Source organism: Molossus molossus, unplaced genomic scaffold (genome assembly GCF_014108415.1).
Source record: "Molossus molossus isolate mMolMol1 unplaced genomic scaffold, mMolMol1.p scaffold_m16_p_11, whole genome shotgun sequence".
Lineage (NCBI taxonomy): Eukaryota > Metazoa > Chordata > Mammalia > Chiroptera > Molossidae > Molossus > Molossus molossus.
This window is the reverse complement of record NW_023425346.1, coordinates 82,919,311-82,947,006: the sequence shown is the minus strand read 5'-3', so window position 1 is coordinate 82,947,006 and position 27,696 is coordinate 82,919,311. Positions and strand designations below refer to the sequence as shown.

Below are 27,696 nucleotides of genomic sequence, written 5' to 3'. Positions count from 1 at the left end.
AATGGGTGTGCCTCTAATCCAATACAACTTTATTTACAAAAATAGGTCAGCATAGTTGTCTGACTCCTGATCTAACTCCATACTCAAGCAGTCAGGCAGACATGTATTTTTAAATATAAAAATGAAGGTGGACAGCAATAGCCTCAACATGATAGGAACTGGAAAAGAAAGGAAACACCTGAGGGGTTGATGGAAGAAAAACATCTGAATATATACTGAGTTACACAGAAGACAGATGCTTACACGTGTAATGGCACTTAGTCCGCAGTAAACCTTGGGAAACACTGCTTTTGCCATTTCACAGGTACAGAAACTAAGGATTTCTGACTACAGCACAGTAAGTGGCTGCAAGGACCTGTGAAGCCAGGGGGACTCTCCGAGCACCACGCTCTTCCACGCGGCCACGTTGAGGTGTGAGGAGAGAACGGAGTGCCCTGGTTCAGCAGTAAGAGTTACCTACTAAGGGCTCTAAGGAACCTAAGGCAACCACAATAAGTTTATCAAAATGAGAGCCTGGAGTAAGCACATGCAGGCCCCTTTAACACACCTGGAGGCTCCGCGCCTGGATTCTCCGTGCCCTCCTTGCCCGTCTGCCCGACCTGGTAGTAAGCGCTATCTGCTCCGCGTAAGGTCTCTCTCTTCTGGGAAGACAGATCAGGGCTTTTCCCTGCTGTCCCGCGGAAGAAGGACAACATTCCAGAAGCCTTTTTGGCTTTAAAAATAAGAGGCCACATATTAGGTACAGGTCACTACAGGTGGAAAATTAAAATTTTTAACTCATTCCTTTGTTTGCAGTAACCATTTTCTACGGGCAATAAATATTAGTAGCCCTGATACTTTCATTTGCAGATTATTATTCCACAGCTTTTATGGGTTTGGAGGGGGGCAGTCAAGCACTGTCATTAACAGAAACAGAAAAAGAACAACAGTCAGACAGCTATATATCAATATGTGAGAAATCCGAATAAAATCTTTGAAAATATCTTTCTAAGACAGTCATATATCTTAAGCAACAAGATTAAGTTAGAGCTGAATTCTTATAGCATTACTATTAAAATAATATAAAACAATATTTCAAGCTATGAGAATCCAAAGTTAAAGGTACTACCTTCATATAACTTGTGTTCTTACTTTTTTTTTTTCTAATTTTTTTTTCTTTATTGATTTTAAAGAGAGAGGGAGGGAGATAGAAACATCGATAGGAGAGAACACTGACTGGCTGCCTCCTGCACGCCCCGCACTGGGGATCTGGCCAACAACCTGGGCATGTGTCCTGCCTGGGAATCAAACTGGAGACCTCTTAGTGCATAGGTCGATGCTCAACCACTAAGCCACACCAGCCAGGCTGTGTTCTTACATTTTTTTTTTAATTCATTTTTTATTTGGCAATTACAGTTGACATACAATATTATATTAGTTTCAAGTGTACAATCCAGTGATTAGACATTATAAAACTTATTAAGGAATTATTCAAAAAAAAATCTCATACCCATCTGACACCATACATAGTTATTAGATTATTACTGACTATATTCCCTATGCTGCACTTTACACCTCCATGACTACAGTATAACTACTAATTTGTACTTCTAAATCCCTTCACCTTTTTCACCCATCCCTGCAACAGCCCTCCCCTCTGGCTACCATCAAAATGTTCTCTGTATCTATGAGTCTGTTTCTGTTCTGCTTGTTTATCTTGATTTTGAAATTCAATTATTTATAGATACGTATTTATTGTCATTTTACTGTTCATATTTTAAATCTTTTTTTTTCTTCTTCTTCTTAAAGAAGACCCTTTGACATTTTATGTAATACTGGTTTAGTGGTGATAAACTCCTTTAGCTTTTTCTTGTCTGGGAAGCTCTTTATCTGACCTTCAGTTCTAAATGATAGCTTTGATGGGTAGAGTAATTGCAGTTGTAGGTCCTTGCTTTTCATCACTTGTTCTTACATTTTAACACAACAAAATATAAGATTTTTTTTTTTACCATTTCTCAGAAAGTAGTATAGGATGGTCAAAAATATTACTAAAGCTTGCTCCATACTTTTATTCTTACTTTGGAACTTAATATGTATGATCTATGAGCTTAGTATATATGATTGTAATCTTGGACGTTTACAGTCTAAAAACCCTTATCAAATGTTAATTGTAAAGTGCTTACTTAGGGTGTCAGAAACCAGTATGGTCTCCTTAATATCTAATCCCACCTTGTTCCTTGCTAACTGGACTCCAATTCAAGGAGAAGGGGGCAGCCACGTGTACAGCCCAGGAAATGGATTTCTATGAGCCAACCAGGACAATGCTCACTACTTTCTCAGTCTCCTTTGCAGAGAGGGGTGGCCACAGAATCATTCTAACAAATTAGACTGAAGCGGGGAGTTGCTGCTTTCTTAATGAAAGGGAGCAGCTGCAGCTTATACCTCCCTTTTTTCTGCCTCAAATGCAGACATTAAGTGGAACATTTTGTTGTTGTTATTGTTAATCCTCACCCAAGGATATTTTTCCTGTTTGTTTGTTTTTTTAAGATAGAGTGGAAGAGAGGGAGGGAGAGAAAGAGAGAGAGAAACATTGATGTGGGAGAGACACAATAATCATTAATAATAATCAATAATAATCATTGGTTGCCTCTCGCATGACCCCAACTGGGACCAGGGATCAAACCTGCAGCACAGGTACGTGCCCTTGACCAGGAATCGAATCTGAGACCCTTTGGTCCTCAGGCCTGCACTCTAACCGCTGAAACAAACTGGCCAGGGCAAATGGAACATTTCTGATCATGAGTAAAACTTAAGAGAATCACAGAAAAACTAACTACCCCTACCTATGTTGTCATGACAATGCTGAGTGGCTAAATCACTACCATCAATTGTCTCCCCACAGATATGGTTATTTTAGAAAAATAAACTGTCATTTTTTAAACCCCAATAGCCAAGAGTTTTCTGTTACTCATAGTGGATACATTCCTAACTGACAAAGAGCCAAGTTCAAATCCCAGTTGTCTATCAGCTGTATAGTCTTGAGCAAATTGCTTAATTTAAGTTTCAACTTTCTGAAAAATGGGGCTATGCTAAATAACTCTTAGGCGGTTAGTGTGTGGATTAAAGAGCCAATGCGTTAATTCTTGTCACAATGCTGACAACACTATAAAACCAACAACAGAAAGCTGCTGTTATATTTCTTAAGTTGTAAACTTTAAACCAAAAGCTGTAGTAAGTAGGAAGGCAGAGATCCTGCCTGTTTTTGCATAGACCTGAGTTTCTAGGAGTCCCAAAGTCAATAAACTTAGGAATCAAAGAAAAGCAAAATATGTATAAAAGAGGATATACAAAAATATTTCAATCCACATATTTCAAAGACCAGAAGTAATAAAATCCTTGCTAGATGGCATTTCTTAATTTGTTTCCTTCTTCAAACCACAACTACAAACAACACTAGTAAGAACTCCTTCTCCACTGGTAATCTTACTTGGTTGTGGTTCTGCTTCTGCTGTCCGGCCTGTCTGTCCTCCGCTGCTCTCAGGTAACCTAACAGGGCTGCTGCTCTTTGGTCTGCTGTCCAAAGTACTAAAATGAAAAACGTAAGGGGATGGTTTTACACTGTTCAGACAGAAAATAGCAAGTACTCTGATTGCTGCATTAATCTATTCCCCACCTACCCAACTCATGATATCATAAATTTGATTCATAATTTATATAAACACAGGTTAGAACATGGAAGAAAAAGTCTTGAAATGTCTATTGGACTTAAAAAAACAAGAAAGCAAAATGTTATAACTATAAATGTGCGTGGAGAAATACATGAAAGCATACGTTTTAATATTTTCCCCAAGTCCATTAGAGCTGTATTAGCACCTACACAGGAAATACCAATTTCACATTTCTCATGCTAGTCATCATAGCATATAATTCAAATGACATTTTATCACAACAGTAAAGTTGGAAAACCTATTTCAGTAAGAATCAAAATAATGAACTTATGCCAATCTGTCTGACTGTCCAGAACACTGAACAGACTAAAAGAACTGCTCTGTCACCTGTTTGCTGGAAGCCCTTCTTCGGCACTGTTCCGCAGAGTCCCCTTGGACAGTTCCTCTAAGGCGTTTCGGTATTCTTTACAACTTAGGGTAGAAACAGGGTGACAAGTGTTAAACACTAGGCTCTCCCTTTAAAATAAATCATACACTTTCAAATAAGCTTTTTATTATAAAAACACAATCATTATAAGTATCCATAATTAAACAAACACATTTAACTAAAAGAAGTTATCAAGTAGAAACTTCATGAAGAAGGTTAAAATCTTCAGAAAGAGTAATACAAAATATAACCCAATGCACCAACTACTATTAATATCCTAAGAAAAGACTAAAAGCCAACACACTAATACTTAAGTCATATACTTGCTAAACAGCTGATTTAAGAGTATGATGCTTCAGGGTTTAGTTTAATACAGAGGAAAGGAACTTGAGAGTGCTTTTCAATTTAAAATGTTATAAAAAAAATTTTATATTGCATTGACAAAAAAAAAAACAACAAATCCAACTCTTGGACTAGAAGTCTGGGGCCCCTGATTTAGATAAATCAAATGGCAGGGTACAGAAGCTTCTTTAAGACACATGGTAGCTGTGGGTATATAAATGGGTTAAGGCATAAGAACAGTATTACTCTAAGAAAGAAACTTTACATGGTATGTGTGGAAAGCAGGAAGGAAATGAAGAGTACAAAAAAAAGATACTCAGATGATATACAGCAGATACAATCTAAGTTATTATGTCGATAAGTAAATCGAAGGAAGGGATACAACAGATACATACTATAATACGGAGAACAGTTAGAGGATATAAGGATTAGTAAATAACTTGCCTAGCCAATTTAGTTATTAGGTGCTTGCTTAAGACTCATCCTGGCCAAGTAGTTCAGTTGTTTAGAACACTGTAACACTGTCCCTATACACCAAAGTTTCAAGTTCAATACCCAGTCAGAGCACATAAAAGAATCAACCAATGAATGCATAAATAAGAGAAACTACAAATCAATGTTCTCTCTCTCTCTCTCTCTCTCTCTCTCTTCTCTCTCTTCCTCCCCTCCCTCCTTTCTTCTAAAATAAATAAATAATTTTGTTTAAAAAGAATCATCCTGTAATTAGTTGGGTAAAAAATACATTTTCAGATACAAAAAAATAAGCTATCATGCCCAAAGAGATGTTTTTACTTATATTTAATCAGTTTGCTCTAGTCTATGTGACACATCTCAACATAAGGCAATTAATACATACACATAGAATATGGAAATGTGGCCACAGCTGCAAAGGCCTTATGAATAATACCTGAGAGCAAAAGCAATGATGGAGCTGGGTTCCTTCTCACAGACAGCAATGGGCACCCGTTCGTGTTCATACATTAAGTAGTGTTTATCGGGGTCACTGTTCACAATTTTTAAATACATAAATTATTAAATAAGAACAAAATTATCAAAAAATCCAATATACAAACAACACATTGCAAGTAAATCTCAGGACAACTGTAACTCTATACTGCACCACTATAAAAATATAATTAAATAAGCTAAAATGTATGTAGAACTTGTACCAAAGAGCCAAGGAAAATATATCAAAAGAAAATTTTGAAGGCAATTAAAAATTATCAAAATTATTTTTCAAATCAGAGGATTCTGAATAGTCACTCCAAGGGTTTTCCACACTGCCAAGACTTTACACCATATTTGTCTCAAGTAGGATTTGCAATGAACAGAAGTGTAAAAGATTTTGTTCTACTATAAGCTTGAAAGAAAAGTCTTCTAGGAATTGTGGAAACGTAATACTAGTCCAACAAGAAATAACATAACACTGCTGCTTTCCTATCAGCGTGTGGAAACCGTGGTGTAACTCCATTTTAACCCAATCCTGCTCCCCCCACTTCCACCCTATCCCCCTACAGAAACATTCATTCATCTAACAGCTATTTACTGAACACCTAATGTGCCAGACACAACACTAAGAATAACTATTACTAAGCACCTAAGATGTTAACAATATAATAGTGAAAAAAAACAGGGATGGTCGAGTGTACATACAGCGAGATAAAGAAACAAGTAATCCTATAACAAATATAATTACCTCAACACCTAAGGCAAGAGAAACAAAGGAAAAAATGAACACATGGGACTATATCAAACTAAAAAGTTTCTGTACAGCAAAAGAAACAATCATCAAAATAGAAAGGGAACCCACTATATAAGAGACCCTAATTGCCAATGATGCATCAGATAAGGGATTAATTGCCAAAATATACAGAGTACTCATACAACTCTACAAAAGGAAGACAAAGAACCCAATTAAATGGGCAGAGGAACTAAACAGACACCTCTCCACAAAGGACACACAAATGGCCAAGAGACATACGAAAAAATGTTCAACATCACTAGTCATCAGCGAGATGCAAATTAAAACAACTATGAGGTATCACTTCACACCTGTCAGAATGGCCCCATCAACAAATCATCAAATAACAAGTGTTGGCAAGGGTGTGGAGAAAAGGGGACTCTAGTACACTGCTGGTGAGAATGCAGAGTGGTGCAGCCACTGTAGAAAACACTATGGTGTTACCTCAAAAAATTAAAAATTGAACTGTCATTTGACCCAGCGATCTCATTTCTAGGAATATACCCTAAGAAGCCTGAAACACCAATCAGAAAGAATGTATATACCCCTATGTTCAAAGCAGCACTATTTACAATAGCTAAGATCTGAAAACAACCCAAGTGTCCATCAGTAGATGAGTGGATGAAAAAGCTGTGATACATATACACAATGGAGTACTATGCATCTGTTAGAAAGAAAGATCTTTTATCCTTTGAGACGACATGGAGGGACCTGGAGAGTATTATCCTAAGCGAAACAAGCCAAGCAGAGAAAGACAAATATCGCATGATCTCACTTATTTGTAGAATATAATGAACTAAACAAACTAATGAATAAAACTGACTCAGAGACATAGAGGTGGGGTACAGACTGACAAACCTCAGAAGAGGGGGTGTTGGGGGAAGAAATAAACCACAGAACTTATATGCATGTACGCATAACCAATGGACATAGACAACAAAGCTGGGATGGGACAAGGGGGATGGGGAGGAGGGTGTCAATGGGGGAAAAAGGAGAAACATCTGTAACAAAAACAAAAAAAAATAATTTTTTAAAAAATAGAATTACCCTCTGTGATAAGTGCCATGAAGGAATCATAGCACATATGACAAAGAGACCTAACCTGGTTGGGACAGGGAGCTGGGGAAGGGTCTAGTAAAGTCTTTCTGAGAAACAATAATGCATAGGAGTTAATGACTAAGAGGAAAGCAAGAACATGTCCAACAGCCATAAAACAAGAGGGACCATAACCAGTCAGGAAACAAAGATATCTGAGTCTAAAGCACAGGAAACAAGCACCGTTTACATACTACTCCTACTACACAGGGTGGGGCAATAGTAGGTTTAGAGTTGTGAGTACGTGAAACACAGAATTCACTCTTGTATTATTTATTAATTATTGTATTATTTTCCATATGAACAACTGTGAACCTCCTTTTGCCTCCCTCTGTAGTATGTGAGGTTCCTGTATTGTGAATCTGCTCCTCTCTCCCAAGACTGTGAGCTGCAAGCACTCCTGAGAGCAGTGATTTTCTCCTTGTTAATCTTGTTCTACATCCTGGGGCACTAGAGCTGGCACTCAGTAAATTTAAATATTGACAGGATAAATAAATACAGACGCCAGTTAAGAATAAAGTCCTTATTAAGCAGCATCTGACAACCGAACAGGTCAACAAGCAGAAGAAAATTAAATTCTCACAGCCGGTCTATGTTTTTTCCCACTGTGGCAAGCCCAGTATAAACAAGGTCACTTGAAAATCCTATGGGCCACTGTAATTTATCACCACTGTTAGAAAAGTAATGTGTCCCAATAACTTACTGGATCAATACAATATCATCCTCAGATATAATCAGCCATGTGTTTTTAGGATTATGAGATCAAAAGATGTAACAGTAAATATTTCAATATATATGAAGAATTATTTACAGAACCAGTAATTTTAAGCATTAAGCAACGTTAGTTAATCATTTTTCATCTACTCATCTACATATAACAATGATGTTCTACAAATTACATTATACCAAAAGACATCTCTTTTATTATGATGAAATGTAATTTAGGATTGGGAAATAGAGATATACAGTTAAACACATTTAAATGTATAGAGAGTAAATCTAGGTAGATTTTTAACAAAGTAAAAACAAAACCACCCCACAGCCACTGGCTTTTATAATACTTACAAAGGAAATGGAATAGGGTTATAGCTGTTTCCTGGAAGCAGATTAGCAAAGATGGCCTTCATGGTTGATTTTTCCTTCACCTGGCTGTCTGTGGATCCCAGCAAATGTCCATCAAACACATCTAGGATAAAAAATATTCTACTTACATGTTAATATTCAGAAGAGTAAAAAAAACATATAAAGCATCAACTTTATTTACTTTTTGGAACTCAAACATTTGCACATGATGATGACCAATTATGGTGTAACATTTAAGATCTGGAATAATAACTATTATGGACTGAAACAGAAAGCAACAGTGAAAACAAACTGAGCACCGACTGCAAGGGGTTCATACTTTTACGTTTTAGCATTCCTGAAATTGAGACCCACCTACAATGAATGGCAGAGGTCACGACGGAATTACTGCCTGAGCATGCATGAACTAGTCATGGCTGTTCCTATTGCCACTTCAGCTCGATTATGTGCACTGTGGCTATTACATGTGAGTTTAATTACAATTGAAAAGTTATTTTTTAAGTATGCACTACAATTAGGTAGCTGCTTAAATAGAAAGCAAGGAAAGAGAGAAGCAAGGCATACAATTGCTATTAGTGAAACATCTATTTGTTGTTGTAGAAATGCTGCAATTTTTCTTATTTTCTTAGAAGATAACAATCATGTGCTTTATGGGGCTTCATAAAGTAACACCCCCGGAAAGTAGACGAAGCTGAATAACATTTTGTTACTGAGATATTTACATGTCAAACAGAGCAACTAAAGAAGTGATATGGTAAAGAGCTGTATCTAAAAAAGGACATTCAACAGTATAATATTTGTCAATTCTAAGGGTAGGAGCAGTGTCAAAGCGTTCAGAGCGCTCGTCTCTTTCGGATAGCACGGGACAGTGCCGGGAGCGGTACCTTCGGGAGCGCTGGCTGTGTCCGGCTCCGGGGGCCCTCCGGCCGGCTGCTCGGGCAGGGCCTCAGGGGGAGTGGGCAGCTGCAGGTGGGCAGAGCCGCTGGAGCTCTGACTGGACAGGGCTGCTAAGAAGCGGTCCTCTAAAGAACAGCACAGACGTAAATGAGTCATTTTAAAACACTAAGTCCATTTCTACCTGATAGCAATGTATTTTTTTTTATTTCTCTTTATTGTTGAAAATATTACAGACGTCCTTCCTTTTCTCCCCCATTGAGACCCTCCTCTCCGCTCCCGCCTGCCCTGACTTCACCACACTGTTGTCTGTGTCCCTTGGTTGTGCATATAGGCATACAAGTTCTTTGGTTTCTCTCTTCCTGCCTTCCCACGCCCCTTCCCTCTGAGGTTTGTCAGTCTGTTCCCTACTTCCATGTCTCTGAATCCATTTTGTTCATCAGCTTATTTTGTTCATTATATTCCACAAATAAATGAGATCATGTGATATTTGTCTTTCTCTGCTTAGCTTGTTTTGCTTAGCATAATACTCTCCAGGTCCTTCCATGTCATCTCAAAGGATAAGAGATCTTTCTAACAGATGCATAGTACTCCATTTTGTAAATGTACCACAGCTTTTTTATCTACTCATCTACCAACAGTCACTTGAGCTGTTTCCAGATCTTAGCTATTGTAAATAGCACTGCAATGTTTTTAAAATGCCAATGCATAGTTTTACTTCAGAAACGAAAAAACTTTAGCTTCCTAAAAATTATTTAGACCATTTTAGTACATATTTTAGAAATGGATACAAAAATCCAGACAGGCTACATGACTATGATCACATCTGAACCAAGTCTAACTCCTACCAATATTCTTTGCAATAGACCATAATGCAAAGTTATGTTTATTAGTTCAATCAATTTAATAGGGAATGAAATTATGACACTACTGAAAACAATCACATGCTATACAAACGAGGAAAAGTCACTTAATTATAATAGAAAAATGCAAGGAACTATATGAGTTGAGCTCTTATTCTACAAAGATAATCTATGTAAAAACCTGCAAGTTTTCTAGGATGTCACCAAGTTATTCAATGAAGTACTGTGAAAAACAGCTTAAGCCTAAAAAAAATATTTTAGTGACATAAAATCTTAAGTAAACTTGGTAAGACTTTTGTGGTGAAATTTTAGATGATTAGATTTATTTATTTTTAAAATATGTTTTCATTGATTTTTTTTTAGAGATAGAGGAAGAGAGAGAAACATCGATGTGAGAAACATCAATTAGTTGCCTCCTGCACGCCCCCTACTGGGGATCAAGCTGCAACCGGGGCATGTGCCCTGACTGGAAATGGATACCGGACCCCTCAGTCCATGGGATGATGCTCAATCCACTGAGCCACACCCACCAGGCTCAAAATTAATAGCTAAAAATACCCACTAGTCTAAGAAATGTCTCTCAATCTAATGACAGGTAATCACTAGGTTCAAGGACCAACCTTTTTCTCCATTTTGAATCCCTGGCGAAACATTCCGTGGCGATGCATCCACTGCACTTATCTGAACAGAAGAAAATACTCTATTCTTAAGGGAACACTAAAATCACATTGAAAAAATCTTGAACCAAGTGAATCTTAAACCTCTGGTCTCAGGACCCCTTCAGCCTCGTAAGAATTATTAAGACACTCAACTTTTATGTAAGTTATATCTTCCAATTTCACCATATTAGTAATTAAAACTGAAAAGGTTTTACAATTATGCATTAATTCATTTAAAAATAACAAATCCATTATATATTAACATAAAAAACCTACTTTTATTGTTTTTCACTTTTACAAATATTTTAACGTCTAGCTTAGCAGAACAGTGAGATTCATCTCTGGCTTCTGCATTTAAGCTGTTGAGTTACATTATCATGCCTGAAGTACACAGAAAGAAATCTAGCCTCACACCAATATGTAATTGAAAAAGTGAAATCTTGTAGAGTCCATGAAGGTTCTTGGAACCCCAGGGGGTTCTTGAACCACACTTTGAGAATATTGCTCTAAACCAGTGATTTTCAACCAGTGTGCCACAACAATTTTTTTTTTAATTTTTAATTAATTTATTTTTGTTACAGATGTTTCTCCTTTCCTTCCCCATTGACACCCTCCTCCCCATCCCCCTTGCCACAACAATTTTTAAAACATGCAATTCCTGACTATTTAGTCAGGGGCACGGACTTCTTTTCCCTTATATGTACTGTCAAATAAAAAATGGCAACAGCCGGTTGCAGTTTGTCCCCGGCCCTGGTTGGTCGTGCGGGTGGCAGCCACTCGATGTGTCCCTTCACGTCGATGTTTCTCTCTCTCTCTCTCTTCCTCTCTCTCCCTCCCTCTCTATCTGAACAAAAAATGTCCTCGGGTGAGGATAAAAAAAAAAAAAAATGGCAACAGCCAACAAAACAGCCATCTGGTGTGAATAAATCAAAATTACAAATTACAACTATTCTTTTTGTCAGAGCAGTAAAAAGTATATATTTTGGTAATTAGTTTACATGTGCCACGAGATGAAAAAGGTTCTAAACAGTAGCTCATTAAAACATCTAGGAGTACTTAATGCTTATCCATCAAGCCTAGTAATCTTTTATTATCCACTGGACTTTCTCAAGTCCCATTTTCCATAGACAAGATATATTTAGAATGACTACAAGTCCTGTGTATAGTGTGATTACAAAGTCGTATCTTAGATTGCTGCTTAGACATTCTTAGATTTGCTCACCACACCAGTGAGACCTTCCTGGCCTCCCTGTATAAAATAACCCATCACCACCCACTCCCTCAGCAATATTCTCCTTTTTTTTCTTTATAGCCCTTTTTCCATTTTTTTAAAAAAAATGTTTACTGGTTCATTTGTTTGTTTTCAGTGCCCTCCTCATCAGACGAATGCTCAGCAGGGACAGTGACTGCGACCTTTGTCCACACACACGCCTGGCACCTGGAACAGTGCCCAAAGCACACGAGTACTACACAGGGAATGAAAATAAGGGCACTGCTACAGATTTTCAAATCAACTTTCAATCGTTCAAAAAGATAATCGTCAGGCAAATGATTCTGTATTTTAAACTGTGTCTACATATTAATTAAAGGTCTTACACATCTAGGTTTGCAATTTCTCCAGTGGGCAAACAGGCCACGAGCAGTCTGTGTTAGCCATTAGCAGTCCTAGACTATGTGGCAAATATTAATATAAAAATCATCTTCAGTAATCCTTATTCTCCCTCTCACCTATACTCTAAGGAAAAGTGATTCCTACATAATTATTTATGAGACAAAAAGGAAGAATTCATTTATACATTACTAAATAACACAAAGATTAAAGGCACTTGGATGTACCATTCCATGAAAACATTCCTCTATAGGTATTATACACTTGTACAAAAAGAAAATATTCTCTCAAGAGCCTTCATGGTATCAGAAATACTAAGCCCTTATATACACTAACATTAATTCATCTGAATAGGGTTAGTAGTGTGGTTTGCAGAATTCTAAGATGGTCCCCAAAAGCCCGGCCCTGGTGTATACACACACCTCCCTTTTATTCAACCAAACACTAACCTAGATATTGCTGTATAGGAATTTTGAGATGTATTTAAGGTCCCAAATCAGTCAACCTTACAGGAGGAAGGATTATCCAGGAAGGCCTGACCGAATCACGAGTCCTTTTAATCTGTGTCTAGAGGTCAGACACACAAGAACTCAGAGATCTGAAGCATGAGAGGGTCTGGCACATTGTTGCAGGCTTTGAAGATGGAGGGACCACATGGCAAGAAAAGCAGGCAGCCTCTAGGAGCTGAGAATCTTCTCTGGTTGGCTGACAACAAAAGGACCTCAGTCCTATAACCACCAAGAACTGAATCCTGCCAACAAGCTGGATGAGCTTAGAAGAGGATGACAAGCCTCAGATCAGATGATAGCCCCGGCCAAAACCTTAGCTGGGAGAGAGCAGAGAACTCAGCCATACCATGCCAGAGACAATAAATCTGTGTTTTAGGCCACTGAGTTTGTGGTAATTTGCTATGCAGCAAGAGAAAACTAGCACAGTTAGGAACGGCTAATTAAATCAAATGTAGAACCCCTTAAGAAAAGCTTCTCACTTAAGCCCAGAGATAAAGAACAGTTAAAAATAAATTAGGACTCTATTATACACTCAGAGCACCCACAACTTCTCTACAGCACCTACTGCCACCCTGATGCTACCCCCAGGGATGTCAGTTGACAGGAGCTTTTGATAAATGTTTCAAATAAACTATGATAATTAATTAAAATAAAATTTAAAACAAAAAATATTTTATTTCAGGCTAAGATAAAAAAATTAATCTAGGTCATACCTCCTTGAAACCTTACAACTTTAAAATGAGAAACTCTATTTAATATTATTAATAAAGTATGTATTAAACTACTACTTCTAAACATCATAAATGAAATTAATAACATTTACATCAATAAAGGTCCAAAGCAAAACTACATTTTTTCTATCTGTGTGTTTGTGCATGCACGTGTTATGGTATGCCTAAGTACCCAGGGTAGAGAAGAGATGCCCACATTTTTTTAATCAAATTAAACTGAATCCTACTATACTTTCTTCTGTATCCCATTAAGTGATCTATTCTCTTAGCTCGTCTTTTTTGCCTTACTTATTCAGTGGATGATTATTTGTCAGACAATCACCCTATGCCGCAAAGTCCTTACTCTCACAGAGGATGGAGGTGCTTCTTTACACCTTAATGGGGGCCGGTGGCAGAAATAAACAGGCAGTTATTGCAATAGTATACTGTGCTCTATGTGTGAAGTGCTGTTTTTCCCCCCCCCATCTGGAATACATTCCAAATGAACCACGTTCTTCCCAGGGTTCCTCACTCCTGCAACTGTCTAATCATCTTATACGCTTGCCTTGCAAACCACCAAACTTAGACTAATCTGTGCTAACTTTATGGCTGGTCCTCCCAAACTACTGGTGTCCAACTTCAAATGGATTGTCAGCTACTATTCTGAACTTGAACTCTCTCCTCAAATTCCTCATCCACAGGTGCCTTGCCTTCTGTCTGACCAGAAACTGTTTTCCCTTCTCACCTGCATATTTACTCACAACTGAACTCACCTTGCTTCCTTCCCTCCTATTTTAGAGGTCAAGACTTCCATCTGTCTGTCTCATCTGAGTCTTTGCTCATAGTATATCTTCTCTCCCCCTCGTGTTGTCTCCTTCTCCACTGCCTATCAACAGGCGCACATCTCTGCTATTATAAAACAAAATCTACCCATAACACTTTGTTCTCTCCAGCTACCAGCTCATCTTTCCTCTCGCATAGGCCATTCTCTAAAACTATCATGTCCATTCTGTCAACCAGTGGTTGTTGGCGCCCTGTTAATGCCAAGAGGAATCCTCAATTTGGGGTGCAGTGAAGAAGGAAACTTGATTCAGTGCAACACAGCTCAGCTGTGACATAGCACGGCCGTGAAAAAAGCGTGGCTGTGGAACAGCCCTGGGCCAGCCTCTCTACTGGACACTCTGCTCCGCTCTGCTCCCTGCAGGTCTGCTCCGTGCTGCGCTACCGGGCTCAGCTCTGCTCCGGCAAGACCTCTTCACTGTTTCAGCTCAGCCAGGGAGACACGGTCTTCGGTGGAAAGGAAGAGTGCACTCCAAACTACACTCTCTTACCTTGCTTTCTTCCCCCTGTCTCAGTCTTCCAGGACTTGGAGGAACTGAAGGCCGCTTTCTACCCTTTTCCTGCTGAAAAAGGTCCTGCAACCTAGAGTTAAAGACAAAGAAGAAAACAAAAAATGTGGTTTCATGATATCCCCAATAATGTTTACAAATTTTCTCCTTTCAGCTTCGTAACCACAATAATTCGATTTTCCTATTTCAAATGCAATAGATTTTAAGGTTGTGCATAACTAGGACTGTTTTTGTCTTATTTCTAATCAACTAATCAAGAGCTGGTACTGATTTGACTATAGTCATAAAAGAATAGCAAGTTATGCCCAGGCCAGTGTGTCTCAGTTGGCTGAGCACCGTCCCATGCAATGAGAGGTCGCCAGTAAGATTCTCGGTCAGGGCACAGACCTGGGTTTCGGGCTCAATCCCGTAGGGGGTGGGCAGGAGACAGCCAATTGATGTTCTTTCTCATCGATATTTCTTTCTCTCTCTCTTCCCCTCTTCCTCTCTCTAAAATCAATAAAAAATATTTTTTAAAAATCTTTTTCCTTTATTGATTTTAGAGAGAGAGGAAGTGAGAGGGAGAGAGAGATAGAAACACTGATAAGAGAGAATATCAATTGGCCACCTCCTGCATGCCCCCCACTGGGTATTTGGCCCACAACCTGGGCATGTGTCCTAACTGGGAATCAAACCAGCGACTTCTTGATGCATGGGTCAATGCTCAACCACTGAGCCACACTGGCCAGACTAAAAATATTTTTTTAAAGTAAAGTATTAAAAAAAAAAAACACGAGCTTTAGAGACCAATACACCCTGAGCTCAAAGCCCAGCTTTGACAATTAGCATCACATAACTTGGGCAAATCCCTTAGTGTCCAAGAGCACAGTTTGCTCCTCTGTAAGACAGAAACAGTATGTACATTGTAGGACTCGTAAGAACAAATAAGAGTGAATGTTCACCTAGTGTTTATTTAGTGCACAGCATAATCCAAGTGCTCAAAAAACAAATGCTGTAATCATCCAACTGAACATTTAAGTATTAAAGGGAAATATTTCCCAAGATAAATGTTTAGATAAAGGTATATGATATACAATTAAGATATATTAGATTCAATAAGCACACACACTAAGTATTTGAAACAACACTAAAGGCTATTCTCACTTTTGATTTTCTGTTATCTTCACAAACTGCCTAAAGATTAGCATGTATTTCTTTTTTTTTTTATTTCATTTTACTTTTCCATCCTCATTTATCCCTCTATGTCCTCTTCCATCACCACCACCCCCTCCACCCCACAATCACCAGACTTGTCTATGTCCAAGCGTGCTTTCTTTTTCTTTTTCGCTCAAACTCTTCACCACCCCCAGACCCCCATCCCTGAGATGCCTGCCTGCTCTCTATCTATGAGTCTGCCTCTATTTCGCTTGGTAGTCCAGTTTGTTCATTAGGTTCCACATGTGGGTGAGATCACATGGTACCCGTCTTTCTCTGACTGGCTTATTTCACTTAGCATAATGTTCTCGCATATACATTTTAAGAGATGAAAAAATGTGGGGGTAATAGTGGTCACACAAAATAAAAGCTTCCACAGACTGAAAGCAAAATAAAACATCCATAATTAATAAAGACACTTAAATTAAAAGCCTCGTGGCAGAGCCCACTTTGCAGCACCAGGAGACACAGCGGCTGCACGCCACACCTGTTATTCCAGGCTTGGAGCACCTCGCAGAGGCTCTGCTTCTTGGCAATGAGGGACTCGAAGACCGACTGCAGCTGCTGAGGGGCATCGGCAGAGGAAGACATAAGCCTCGCTTGCACCTTCTCAATCCAGTTCTTGAACTCACCTTCTTCCATCTACAAGAAACAGAACAATTCCAGCCCAGCCATCTGAGACACACTCCAGAAGAATCTTCCAGTGAGTTAGTAGTTAACTTTTGGGTTTCTGTCAGAGAAACAAATTACCTCCTTTTGTGCAAAGATATCTTCCATTTTTTCCTCTCTTGTTTTGCTAAATGTGTCAGTTTTCAAAGATGCAAGTCTTTCATCAATAGCAAGATATACCTGTGTAACTCTAACAATATATAGAAAGAATTAAACACTTTAGAAGAGTGAAATTAAATTTTCTCACCTCATATAAATAGAAAAAAGAAATGTCACACAAAACCTTAATATGTTTTGATCTCACTTATATACGGAATATAATGAACATAACAGTCTGAGGAATACAGTAGACCCAGACACATGGAAGTAGGGCACAGACTGACATCCCTCAGAAGAGGGGATGGGGGGTGGGGGTGTGGGAAGAGATAAACCACAGAACTTATATGCATGTATGCATGACCAATGGACATGGACAACTAAGTCGGGGACAGGGTGGAGGGGGGGTGGGGTGGGGGGTGCCAATGGGGTAAAAAGGTAAAATATCTGTAACAAAAAAATAAATAAATAAATAAATTCATAAAAAAAAAAAACCTTAATATGTTTTATCTAATTCATATGCCATTTTGCAGAACAAAAAAGACCCGAAAGGATGTACATCAAATTTTTAACACCTGTTACGTCTGACAGTGTCTTCTTTTTCAATACTTTTATATATGTCTACATTTTAATTATTTTATATCAAGCATATTTAACACACAATTAGAAAAATGCCATTATTTGTTTTCAAAGAAAGCTAAATGAGCAAACCTGACATTTAAAATAGCTATAGATTACAGGCAGTCCTGAACAAAGAAGATAATCAAAGAAAGTAACACTTACTTTTGAAAGAAGTCCTTCAAATCCTGGAGAAGGGACACTTTCAATGGGGCCTGACGTTTAATGAATACTTTGGGGAGTGGAACACATACTTCAAGAAGCCTAATAGGCGAATAACTGAGAGAAGAAAATATGAGCAAGGGTAGAAAAGTGAAAAATATGTTAATATTTTGAGTAAAGGCATATCATGATGGTCAACTAAAGGCTATGAGACATAAGAGATAATAAAGTTTCTATAAAGTGGTTTTAAAATAATCATAAAAATATTGTAGACAGCCCAGCTGTGTGGCTCAGTGGACTGAGCATTGTCCCAAGGACCGAGAGGTCCTGGCTGGATTCCTGGTCAGGGCACATGCCTGGGTTTCGGGTTCCATCCCCAGTAGGGGGCATGCAGGAGGCAGCCGATCAATGTTTCTCTCTCACACCGATGTTTGTCTCTCCCTTCCTCTCTAAAAAAGAAATTTCTTTTAAGTTAAAAAAATATATTGAAGACAACTTTTGAGCATTATAAATATTCTCCCCAGTTCTGGGAGGATTTTGGTTTGTCTTTACACTGCACCGTGGTATCATCTGTTATTCCCCTGAGGCTATCCTCATGTGTTTAAAAACAAAATGCCTGGGATATAAACCTCTACAAGTGGGGAGATGACTCCTTCCCCCAGTTAGCTCAGACACACCTTCCTGGCTCCTGAGGATTCTTCAGGAGTCTTTCCTTTCCACCTAATAAACACTACATCCCACCTAGGCCCTAGGTCACAGTTAAAAGCTCTTAAAAAAAAAAAAAAAGAGTCCAGTTACAAATATTTCCTATTACGTATCAAGAGTTGTTTCAGGTGCTGACAAGGTCCAAATTCCTACCCTCAGGATTTAGGAATAAGATTTGAAAACAAAGGAGACAAATAAATACTTAAAATATGTAATTATCAGATAGTAAGTGCTATGGAGAAAAATAGGAAATGCTGGGGTGAGAGTAAGTCAGGAGGTGAAATCTAACTAAAGACAAGCAAAGCAGGCAGACATTTGGGGAGCAGGCGGTTCGAAGAGGGAAGAGCATAACCAAGGCCAGCCAGGATGCAGGTGAGGCTGCAGCAAGGGGAGCAAGGGGAGTAGTAGGAGGTAGGAACAGAGGTACTCGGCAGCCAGAGCACGTAAGAGCTTACTGGTCCGTCAATGGACTCTGGCTTTCACTCAGGGTGAAACAGACTCCCATCAGAGAGTGTGGCCTGCGCTGACTTTCATCTAATAGGATCATTCTGACCACTGTGTTGAAAAGAGGCTGCAGGAGTCAAGGCCAAAAGGAAACTGGTTGAGGCAACTAAAACATCTGGTGAAAAATAACAGAGGCTCAGTCGAGAGTGGTAGTGGTGCAGGTAGTGAGACGTGTTCAGATTCTGGAAATATTTTTTTAAATAGGTTTTTATTGATTTTTCTAGAGAGAGAGGAAGGGATAGAGAGATAGAAACATCAATGTGAGAGAAAAACATAAATCGGCTACCTCCTGCATGCTCCCTACTGGGGATCGAGCCCGCAACCCGGGCATGTGCCATGACTGGGAATCGAACAGGGATCTCTCCGTCCATGGACAATGCTCAGTCCACTGAGTCACACTGGCCGGACAGATTCTGGATACATTCTGAAGGCTTTCTCAAATCACTTAATACCACAGTGTAACTACCCATCTCTGAACTAGTGATTTTAGCTCTATCCAGAATATCCACTTCCCCTCATGCCAGTTAATTTCTTAGCAAAAATTCTGACAAACTCTCAGATGCAAAAACAGAAACTACAGTTAAGAGTAACACCTTGTAGTAGTAGATGTACTAGTTCACATCATGACTCCATCACTTGCTGGCTTTATAAGTGAGATAATACACCCTCTAAGTGAGATTAATAACAATACCTATTATCTCTCAGGGTAAGGGGTAAACAGAATTAACAGTACTGGAAGCTTAGCACAAGGGGTTGGCCCTCTGCATTTGCAAAGTCAGCGGTGGGGTACAACACACACCGCAAATCAATTCGATCTAGTAATAGTGAAAATGTAACAAAGCTTCCAGGGAGTACGTGATTGCGTACAGGGTAGCTCTGACTTCTTACCTGAAAGATGCCACCATCTGGTTATAGGAGAAATACTGGTGATAGTCATGGTGGATGGAGTGACCGCAGGGCTCAGCATTGGCTCTACGAGTGTACTGGTGCCCATAAAACCTAAGTTCAAGGTATTTTGCAAATGACATGGACCAGGACTCATTGGAAAGAGCAACAACTGGTGTTACCTGAAATTCAGCATAAATCGTTTGTTATCTAATCACATACTGAGAATCTTTTTTTTAAATAATACATTTTCTTTTCTAATGCAAATCTAATATATTCTGACTACGGAAACCTGAAAAAGAAAGAAACATTTAAAGGTGGGTGGAGTCAGGGATGGCTGGGAAGAGCAGTATCACCAGTAATCTGACCACCAACATCAATATGATAAAAATTATTTCCTGTAGTCAGTTTCATAATCTTTTCTTTCTTTTAATTAGTAATGGATCATCAATGTTTCCAATAAAATACTCTTGTACAACTTGATTTTGAATGGCTTCAGAGTATCCCATTATATGGATGCATTTAACCAATCCCCACTGATGTGCCTTTAAGTCATTCCAAGTTTTTCTTTATTTTGATGATGCTCTTATCTCCCTTGTATATAAATACTTCTAAATATCCATAATTATTTCCTTGGAATAAATTAATAAAAGTGGAAACAGGAAGGTCAAGAGACTTGAACATTTGCACAGTCTCTGTCGCTTTTAGCCGCGCTGTCTCCGAAACAGGTGTGCTAGTTCACACAACCCCCAACAGCATCAGAGCGCCAGTTCCCCACTCTCGTACCAGTCTCAGGAATTATACGTCTTTGAAATGTGGTTTCTTAAGGAAAAACTAGAAACATACTTCACTGGTTTTTATTTACACTTCTCTGACTACTCGTAAGTAAAATTTATTTGCACAAACTATTGACCATTGGTATTAAATTGCTTCGTCGTGCCCTTTGCCCATTTTTCTATTTTCATGGGTTATAGAAATTTAATATTAAGTAGATTAATGTTTGGTCACATATGTTATAATTTTGATACACAGAAGTTTTTCATTGTGATGTAACATTACCTTTTCCTTTCTAGCATAATCCCAAGTAACAGACTATCCCCCTAAAAAAAAGAACTACACAAGAGAAATAAGTATCATATGAAATATTATAGCTACTGGGTACATTTACCTGTTTGCAGATTCTGCACCAGGAATAGGTGAGAATCGTATGTTGATATCCAGGTACTGGAGAATCCAACTCCTTCAGGATTATCTGCACACAGCCTTGGCCGTGGACGAAGCGCCGAATATGATGCACCATGGGGGTATCACAGAACATGCTAGGACACTGATAAGAAGGCCTTTGACAAAAAGAAAGTCCTCACATTAACCATAAAACTGAGGAGCGATGTGTAATGAATACTGACTAATCAGAGCCACTGTCAAGGAAGTGCAGCGTCCTCTCTAGCCTGAGAATGACTGGTGGACGGTCTATGCAGGTTCCACTGAAAAGTACTTCTTGGGAACCCTGGCCGATTTGGCTCAGCGGTTAGAGCGTCGGCCTGCGGTCCAGAGAGACCCGGGTTCGGTTCCCGCTAAGGGTTGCAGTTTGTTCCCCGGCTCTGGTTGGGTCGTGCGGGTGGCAGCCACTCGATGTGTCCCTTTCACATCGATGTTTCTCTCTCTTCTCCTCTCTCCCCCTCCCCCTCTATCTGAACAAAAAATTTAAAAATGTCCTCGGGTGAGGAGTAAAAAAAAAGTACTGCTTGGGGTCTGGAGCTGAACATGCTGTCTTCGATGACAGCATGGTGAGAGTTTCCCTATTTGCTGAACATTTTTAAAACTCCTTACATTTCTAGATCTTCTTAATCCCCATAAAGAGGGCTGGTAAAGATCAAGTTACTTGCTCTTTGAAATATAAGTGGCAGGTGATAGCACTAAGACTTCAACTTAAGATCCTCTGCTTCTGTTGCCTCTCATTTGAATCACTGTAAAAACACAAATCCTAAAGAAAAGAAGAAGTCTTAGTGCTCGCAGGATAATTAGATAGACAAAGATCTGAGGAATGAACAGGGTAAGACATCCCCAGTTGACTATAAAATAGACTTTCTTTGCATGTGGTATGAAACTGAAGGCCACACAAACAATAATTCATGTTTATGCTTTACGTTGAAATTCTGGAATTCAATGAAGCAAAAGTGGAACATAAAGAGAAAATTTGTTCTTACCTGAAACAGTATCTCTCCAAAAATATTCCTAATGTAAGATCATTCTTTCCATAAAATTCCATTGTTACAATCCTAAAGGAAGAGATCATTTCTTAGTATGTATCATGAGACTTACCACAAAGCAAAGACAATTTATGAGGCTACAAACTGATTATCTATTAGATGTGCCTATAATGTAATACTGATGCAGCTAATATTCTTTCCTTGTTACAGAACAGGTTTATCTCAACGAGTTTGGACTAGCCACGCTACAGCATCTTATCCACTCCCAGTCCACTCGTATCTCATGAAACTATTTCATCAGGATGCATAAACTATAATATTAAATGAGTAAAACTGTCTCCTGCTCTCTGGTCCACACCTTACTGAGCCTGGTGAACTGCAGCTCAAATTCTTCCAGCAGGCCAATTTCTAACTTTATATCTAACTTATAAATGCCCACAAATAAGAGAGCTTGGCTAGATCCCTGCTGAAACCCACATCTTATTCAAGCCCTGCCCTAAGGAGTCCTTACACTCCAAGAGAAAATGCCTGTGGGCCCCCTCGGCCTGTCGCCTGCTGTAGCCCTGCTGACACTAGAAGAATCCCTGATCTCACTGGCAGAACAGTGTTCCTGGGGTCCCAGATTAAGCTATGGAACACACTTTGTCATGGAAATGCTGCTCCAAAAACAAGGAGCTATGTTTCCAAGTACTTTGAAAACTAAAGATAAACTATGTAACTAGGCTTTTTTGACTAACATTTAAAACAAATCACTTATTACATTACAAAGTGTGTTTCTATCAATTTACTTATAATTAAGTTTTAGATTAAACCAATGCAAAAGACTGACTGTTTTTATGAAAACAATACCTAAAGGAAAACCTGCCTAAATTACGTTATCATCAAAATGCTGAAAACTAGCTTTTGTATCAACTTTTTCACTTTTATAATAGCAAATTTCTCTTCCAGCCTCACATTCAGTTCACTCTTACTTAAGGTAATCTCATTTACTTCTACCAATGAACAAATGGAAATTTCATATTTAACTCAAGTTTTAAAAGTTCTCTCTCTCATATATAGCCATCAGCATGCCATATACCTAAAAACAGATCCTAGGGACTGAATTTTTATGTAAAGTTGCTGGAATTCTGCTCTTAGGTAAAGTGCAATAGTGCAGGGGACAAGAATCCTACCAAGGGCTGACACAGGCACTCGGGGCGTTGCTGGACTGGGCAGAGGAGCTGCTGAAGAGCACGCACAGTCTCTGGTGGTTGACGGGGTTCAGACAGTCCACCTGAGAGAGAAGGAGACAATGAGCGCCCGCAAGTCATAACACACTCCAGGAGCAATGCGTGCTTCTAAAACCCAACACATCCCACCCCATTTTGAAAGCCTCCTATCTGTAGGGGTTCTGCTAAAGATGTAAAAGAAACTAAATACAAGGAAGAAGAGCAGTTAGTTTTTGTGATAAAACAATCCAAAAACTTGAAGTTAAACTTAAAAATGCAAACTATTATCTAAACAGCTTGTTTCTTAAATACTATTTATTTTTACAAAACTGCATTAAATTATTTTGGGAATATATAGCTTATTAAATATGAAAGAGTCTGAACTAATGGCTGGATACATCATCATACAGATATGGAAATTCTAAGGTATTTAATTATTTGTACTTCATACCTATTTTTGGTCATTATAAAGATAAAGCCCGCTCTCTGCTGAAATTCAAATAGTACACAGGTACATAAAAATGTTCCTGAGGTACATACAGCCTCCCCTCCTTTGAGGTCGCCCGACACCCCCCAAATTGATAAATTTGACTGTATAGTTAAAGACCATGCATTCTTGCCGCTAGCTCACACACGTATACACACAGAAACCTCTACACAAGTATACGCAGGGAATTGTTTTTATAAAAATGAGATGATGCTACATCTATCAAAACACAACTTGCATTTTAATACTTGAAAATATACCATGGGCTCTATCTGGTCCTATAATAAGACCCAATTCATTCTTTTTGTAGCAAGCAATTAGAAATAATGCTTCAGTAAACATCCTTTTACATATATTCTAATAGATTTTTAAGCATCCTTATATAAAACACTTACTTGTTCATACAGGAATCAGTTATAAAAGACACAAGTCCTGAATCCAAAGTATATTCATGCTCATATAAATTAATAGAGACCTCTTATACATTATATAAATGCATATAAACAGATATTTATATAGTTTATTATAGGTACTTTTCCCTACCTCACTAACCATGCATGCCTCTTACACTTTTCTTTTGGCCAATCTCACAAATAAAACATGGTGCACCATTATTATTTGGCATTTCCCTGAGTACCAGTGATATTGGACATTTTTATTTGTTTTATTAAACAACTGCATGTCCTGATCTAGAAATGGATTTATTCATTAGTTTTATTAACACCATCATCAATAATGTGCTTGTGAATGAAATCTTCCTTAATTTGCCTTTAATTTTTGTTTAAAAAGTAAAGATAAAGGGCACTGTCATAGTTAAATAACACTGCAAAGTGTTTTATGTTTAAAAATGAATAAATCTAACTTTTTTTAAAAAAACACATCCATTTCCCACAATAAGCTTCCATTGCTCTCTCCCCCTTACTACCAATGAAAGAATCAAGAACACCCACACCACACCCAAGTCATCCTGCCAGAAATGTTAAGCAGCCCCAAACTTCCCCTCCCTCAGAGCTCTGCCGAGTTTAGCTTGAAACCCTCAAAACATAGTTTCATTACATTATACTCCTATTTCAAACATTTTAAAGCAACACATAAATCAAAAGACCTAAGATACCAAAAAAGGATAACAGAAATATTGAACAAATCAGCACACAACTTGTCATATTTGATTTTTTCTTACCCTGCCATAACAGTTTTCAGCACATCTAAATGTACACAAGCACCCAAAATGCGCTTGCTCACCTTTGACGACCACACTGCGTCACTTGGGATCAAGCCTTTCTCTTCATCGGCCTCAGTTTTGCTTCCTGATTTGCCACTTGAAGTACCTGAAGCATCCTTTGAATAAGCAAAAGGGTCTGAATTTTTCTGAATTCTTCCTCCTCTGGCCCGATAATCGGCCAGCATCCTAGCCAAGCTCTGGCTGTCGCCCAGATGCTCGGCAATCCTAGTGCTCACTAGCTCATGCGAGGGCAAGACCTGAATAGACTTGGCCTGAACACTTCCGTTCATGCCCTGAAGGCCAGAGAGGTCCCTGAGCAGCTGTTTCTTCCGCCTGCTCTCCATTTCTTTGAATTCTTTATTGAGAAGAGGAGACCAATAAACCTGCTCTGCAAAATAATCTCGGGTAGAGCATCTCATCCCCTTTTCAGTTAAAAGAAAGGGCTCCCGGAATGTGATTACTGGAGAGATACAGAGGGTCACATCTTTTAATTCCTGTTTAAAGGCCAAAGAATAAGTCTTTCGTTTATCTTCAGAAGAGGTAACTTCCTCAGTAACATAGAGTCCAGTGTCATCCTGTAGAGGATCTCTAAACGTTCTCATTTGGCTTTTGGGATCCTGTAGCTCATCTGTTTGCTGCAAAGTCTCAGGCTGCTCAGTGCCTAGGGCTCCCTGCTGGTCGTCCACGTGGAGCGGCAACAGTGATTCAGGTACGGATGGAAAGAGAGCACAGGGGACGCCTGCTGGGCAAGCAGCACTGGCGTACTCTTGGTGCTTCACAGAGGCAACATCCTGTGGAACACTTTTTCTTTCCGGGTCACCCTTCTCAAACACAAGCCCGGACTCGAGCAAACTGCTATCATCAGAGGGCAGCAACTCCGACGGGAAGTCGGGCTCCCGAGAGCGGGGACTTCCACTGAACGGCTCTTGTGCAGCCCCCTCATCCTCCTGTCCCTCAATCAGAGAATGGAAGGAAGGGTTTTGGGTTAATGTAGGAGGCATAGCAAACTCATCCATGAGGAAGGAGATTTCGAGTTGAGAATGATAAGCCACACAGATCATAAATATTAGGATCTCCTTAACTCGAGCCAACTCATAATCAGAGCCTCCTCTAAGCTTGATTGTACAGCCCAGGTGCTGTGGACAGCCTTCAAAAAACATCAATGTTTTGGTTTGTTCTATAAATAAACAAACAGAAAGTTAAGAATAGGTGGCAATCCAGAAGTCCAGACTATGCTAACATCTACAAGTAAAAATGTCACAGTTACTGGCCGGTTTGGCTCAGCGGTTGAGCGTCAGCCTGCGGATCAGAGAGTCCCGGGTTCGGTTCCCACTAGGGGCACATACCACAAAAAAAAAAAAAAAAGAAAGAAAGAAACTTTTGCCCTGGCTGGTTTGGCTCAGCGGTTGGAGCGTTGGCCTGTGGTCCAGAGAGACCCGGGTTCGGATCCCGCGAAGGGCACGTACCTCGGTTGCAGTTTGTCCCCGGCCCTGGCTGGTCGTGTGGGTGGCAGCCACTCGATGTGTCCCTTCACATCGATGTTTCTCTCTCTCTCTCTTCCTCTTTCTCCCTCCCACTCTATCTTAACAAAAAGTGGAAAAAAAAGTCACAGTTGCCTATCCTCATTTAACCAGTGCTAACAGATATTTCCTACTAAGTAAACACTTTTTTTTTTGATAGAGAATGAGAGAGGGAGGAAGAGAGGGAGAGAGAAACATCCATGTTAGAGGGACACATCACTTGGTTGTCTCCTGCACAACCCCAGCTGGGCTGGGGATTGAATCCAAAACTCTTTGGTCCACAGGTCAATGCTCTAACTGCCAAACAGGCCAGGGTGATATAGATGTTTTTGTCTCTCTCTCCCTTCCTCTCTCTCTCAATTAAAAAAAAATTTTTTTTTTAATCCTCATCCGAGGACATTTTTCCATTATTTGTTCAGATAGAGCAGGAGGGAGAGAGAGGAAGAGAGAGAAACATCGATGTGAAAGGGACACATCGAGTGGCTGCCTCCCACACAACCCTACCAGGGCCGGGGACAAACTGCAACTGAGGTACGTGCCCTTAGCGGGAACCAAACTCAGGTCTCTCTGGACCGCAGGCCAACACTCCAACCTGGCCAGGGCAATAAAAAAATATTTTTAAAAAATAGTAAGAAGAAGTAAACACGGTAGTGCTGATGAGGTTACTAATACCCACAGGTCCCCAATCTCAGGTGAATCTATGCTTAAGATCACTCACCATTAGGCAACTGAAACATCTGCATATAAAATTTGTGACAGGTTCCCAGGTGGGGTTTTGTAAGCAGCTGGTCCATCGACATCACTAGATCACCTTGGGTCATCCGACTGATTCGTTCTAAAACTTGCTAGAATGCAGAAAACCATTATAAAATTAGAGACAAATAAAATTCTCAGTAAATTTAAGCTGGAAAAATTTAAAAATAACCTTCACAGTGAATTTCCTTCATTTGAGTAATTATATGACTTTCTGATTCTAGGTTAGTTTACGCATAGTTGCTTAGAAATAACCAAGTGCCCACTAAAATAAACCACACACATACTGAGAACATTATCAAAGGCAGTTATGCATCATGCACTGGTGCAGGACACTGTGGGGGCGGGGACTTCTGGAACTGGCCTCTATTCTTAAGAGAGTAAGTTGTCAAGGGAGACAACATTTTCTGCTTGTACAATTCCCCAAACAATATAAGGGATCTTTGGTCTTGTAGACTCCTACAATGAGTGTACATAGCCAATCACACTTTCTTCCAGCCTGAGATCCTCCGGTCTCAAATAGTGAAACAGCTGC

General features: G+C 39.3%; 1 protein-coding gene across 8 annotated transcripts in view; it reads right to left on the bottom strand.

The window, feature by feature from the left end:
* The window catches only part of PIKFYVE (phosphoinositide kinase, FYVE-type zinc finger containing), an 81,085-nt gene that overhangs the window by 12,114 nt on the left and 41,275 nt on the right, over positions 1-27,696 (bottom strand). For 7 of the 8 annotated variants that reach the window (XM_036253252.1, XM_036253249.1, XM_036253253.1 and 4 more), the window contains 17 exons: positions 27,127-27,253; positions 24,909-26,065; positions 23,144-23,244; positions 21,969-22,040; positions 20,930-21,101; positions 19,765-19,943; positions 17,671-17,784; positions 16,873-16,981; positions 16,610-16,764; positions 14,911-15,001; positions 10,713-10,773; positions 9,220-9,357; positions 8,318-8,438; positions 5,324-5,419; positions 4,035-4,118; positions 3,467-3,564; positions 548-712 (listed from right to left, as the gene is read on the bottom strand). In XM_036253252.1, coding sequence (XP_036109145.1) covers positions 548-712; positions 3,467-3,564; positions 4,035-4,118; positions 5,324-5,419; positions 8,318-8,438; positions 9,220-9,357; positions 10,713-10,773; positions 14,911-15,001; positions 16,610-16,764; positions 16,873-16,981; positions 17,671-17,784; positions 19,765-19,943; positions 20,930-21,101; positions 21,969-22,040; positions 23,144-23,244; positions 24,909-26,065; positions 27,127-27,253 — 3,040 coding nt within the window. The remainder of the gene's footprint in view (positions 1-547; positions 713-3,466; positions 3,565-4,034; positions 4,119-5,323; positions 5,420-8,317; positions 8,439-9,219; positions 9,358-10,712; positions 10,774-14,910; positions 15,002-16,609; positions 16,765-16,872; positions 16,982-17,670; positions 17,785-19,764; positions 19,944-20,929; positions 21,102-21,968; positions 22,041-23,143; positions 23,245-24,908; positions 26,066-27,126; positions 27,254-27,696) is intronic. The other variant, XM_036253254.1, reaches the window with a different exon arrangement.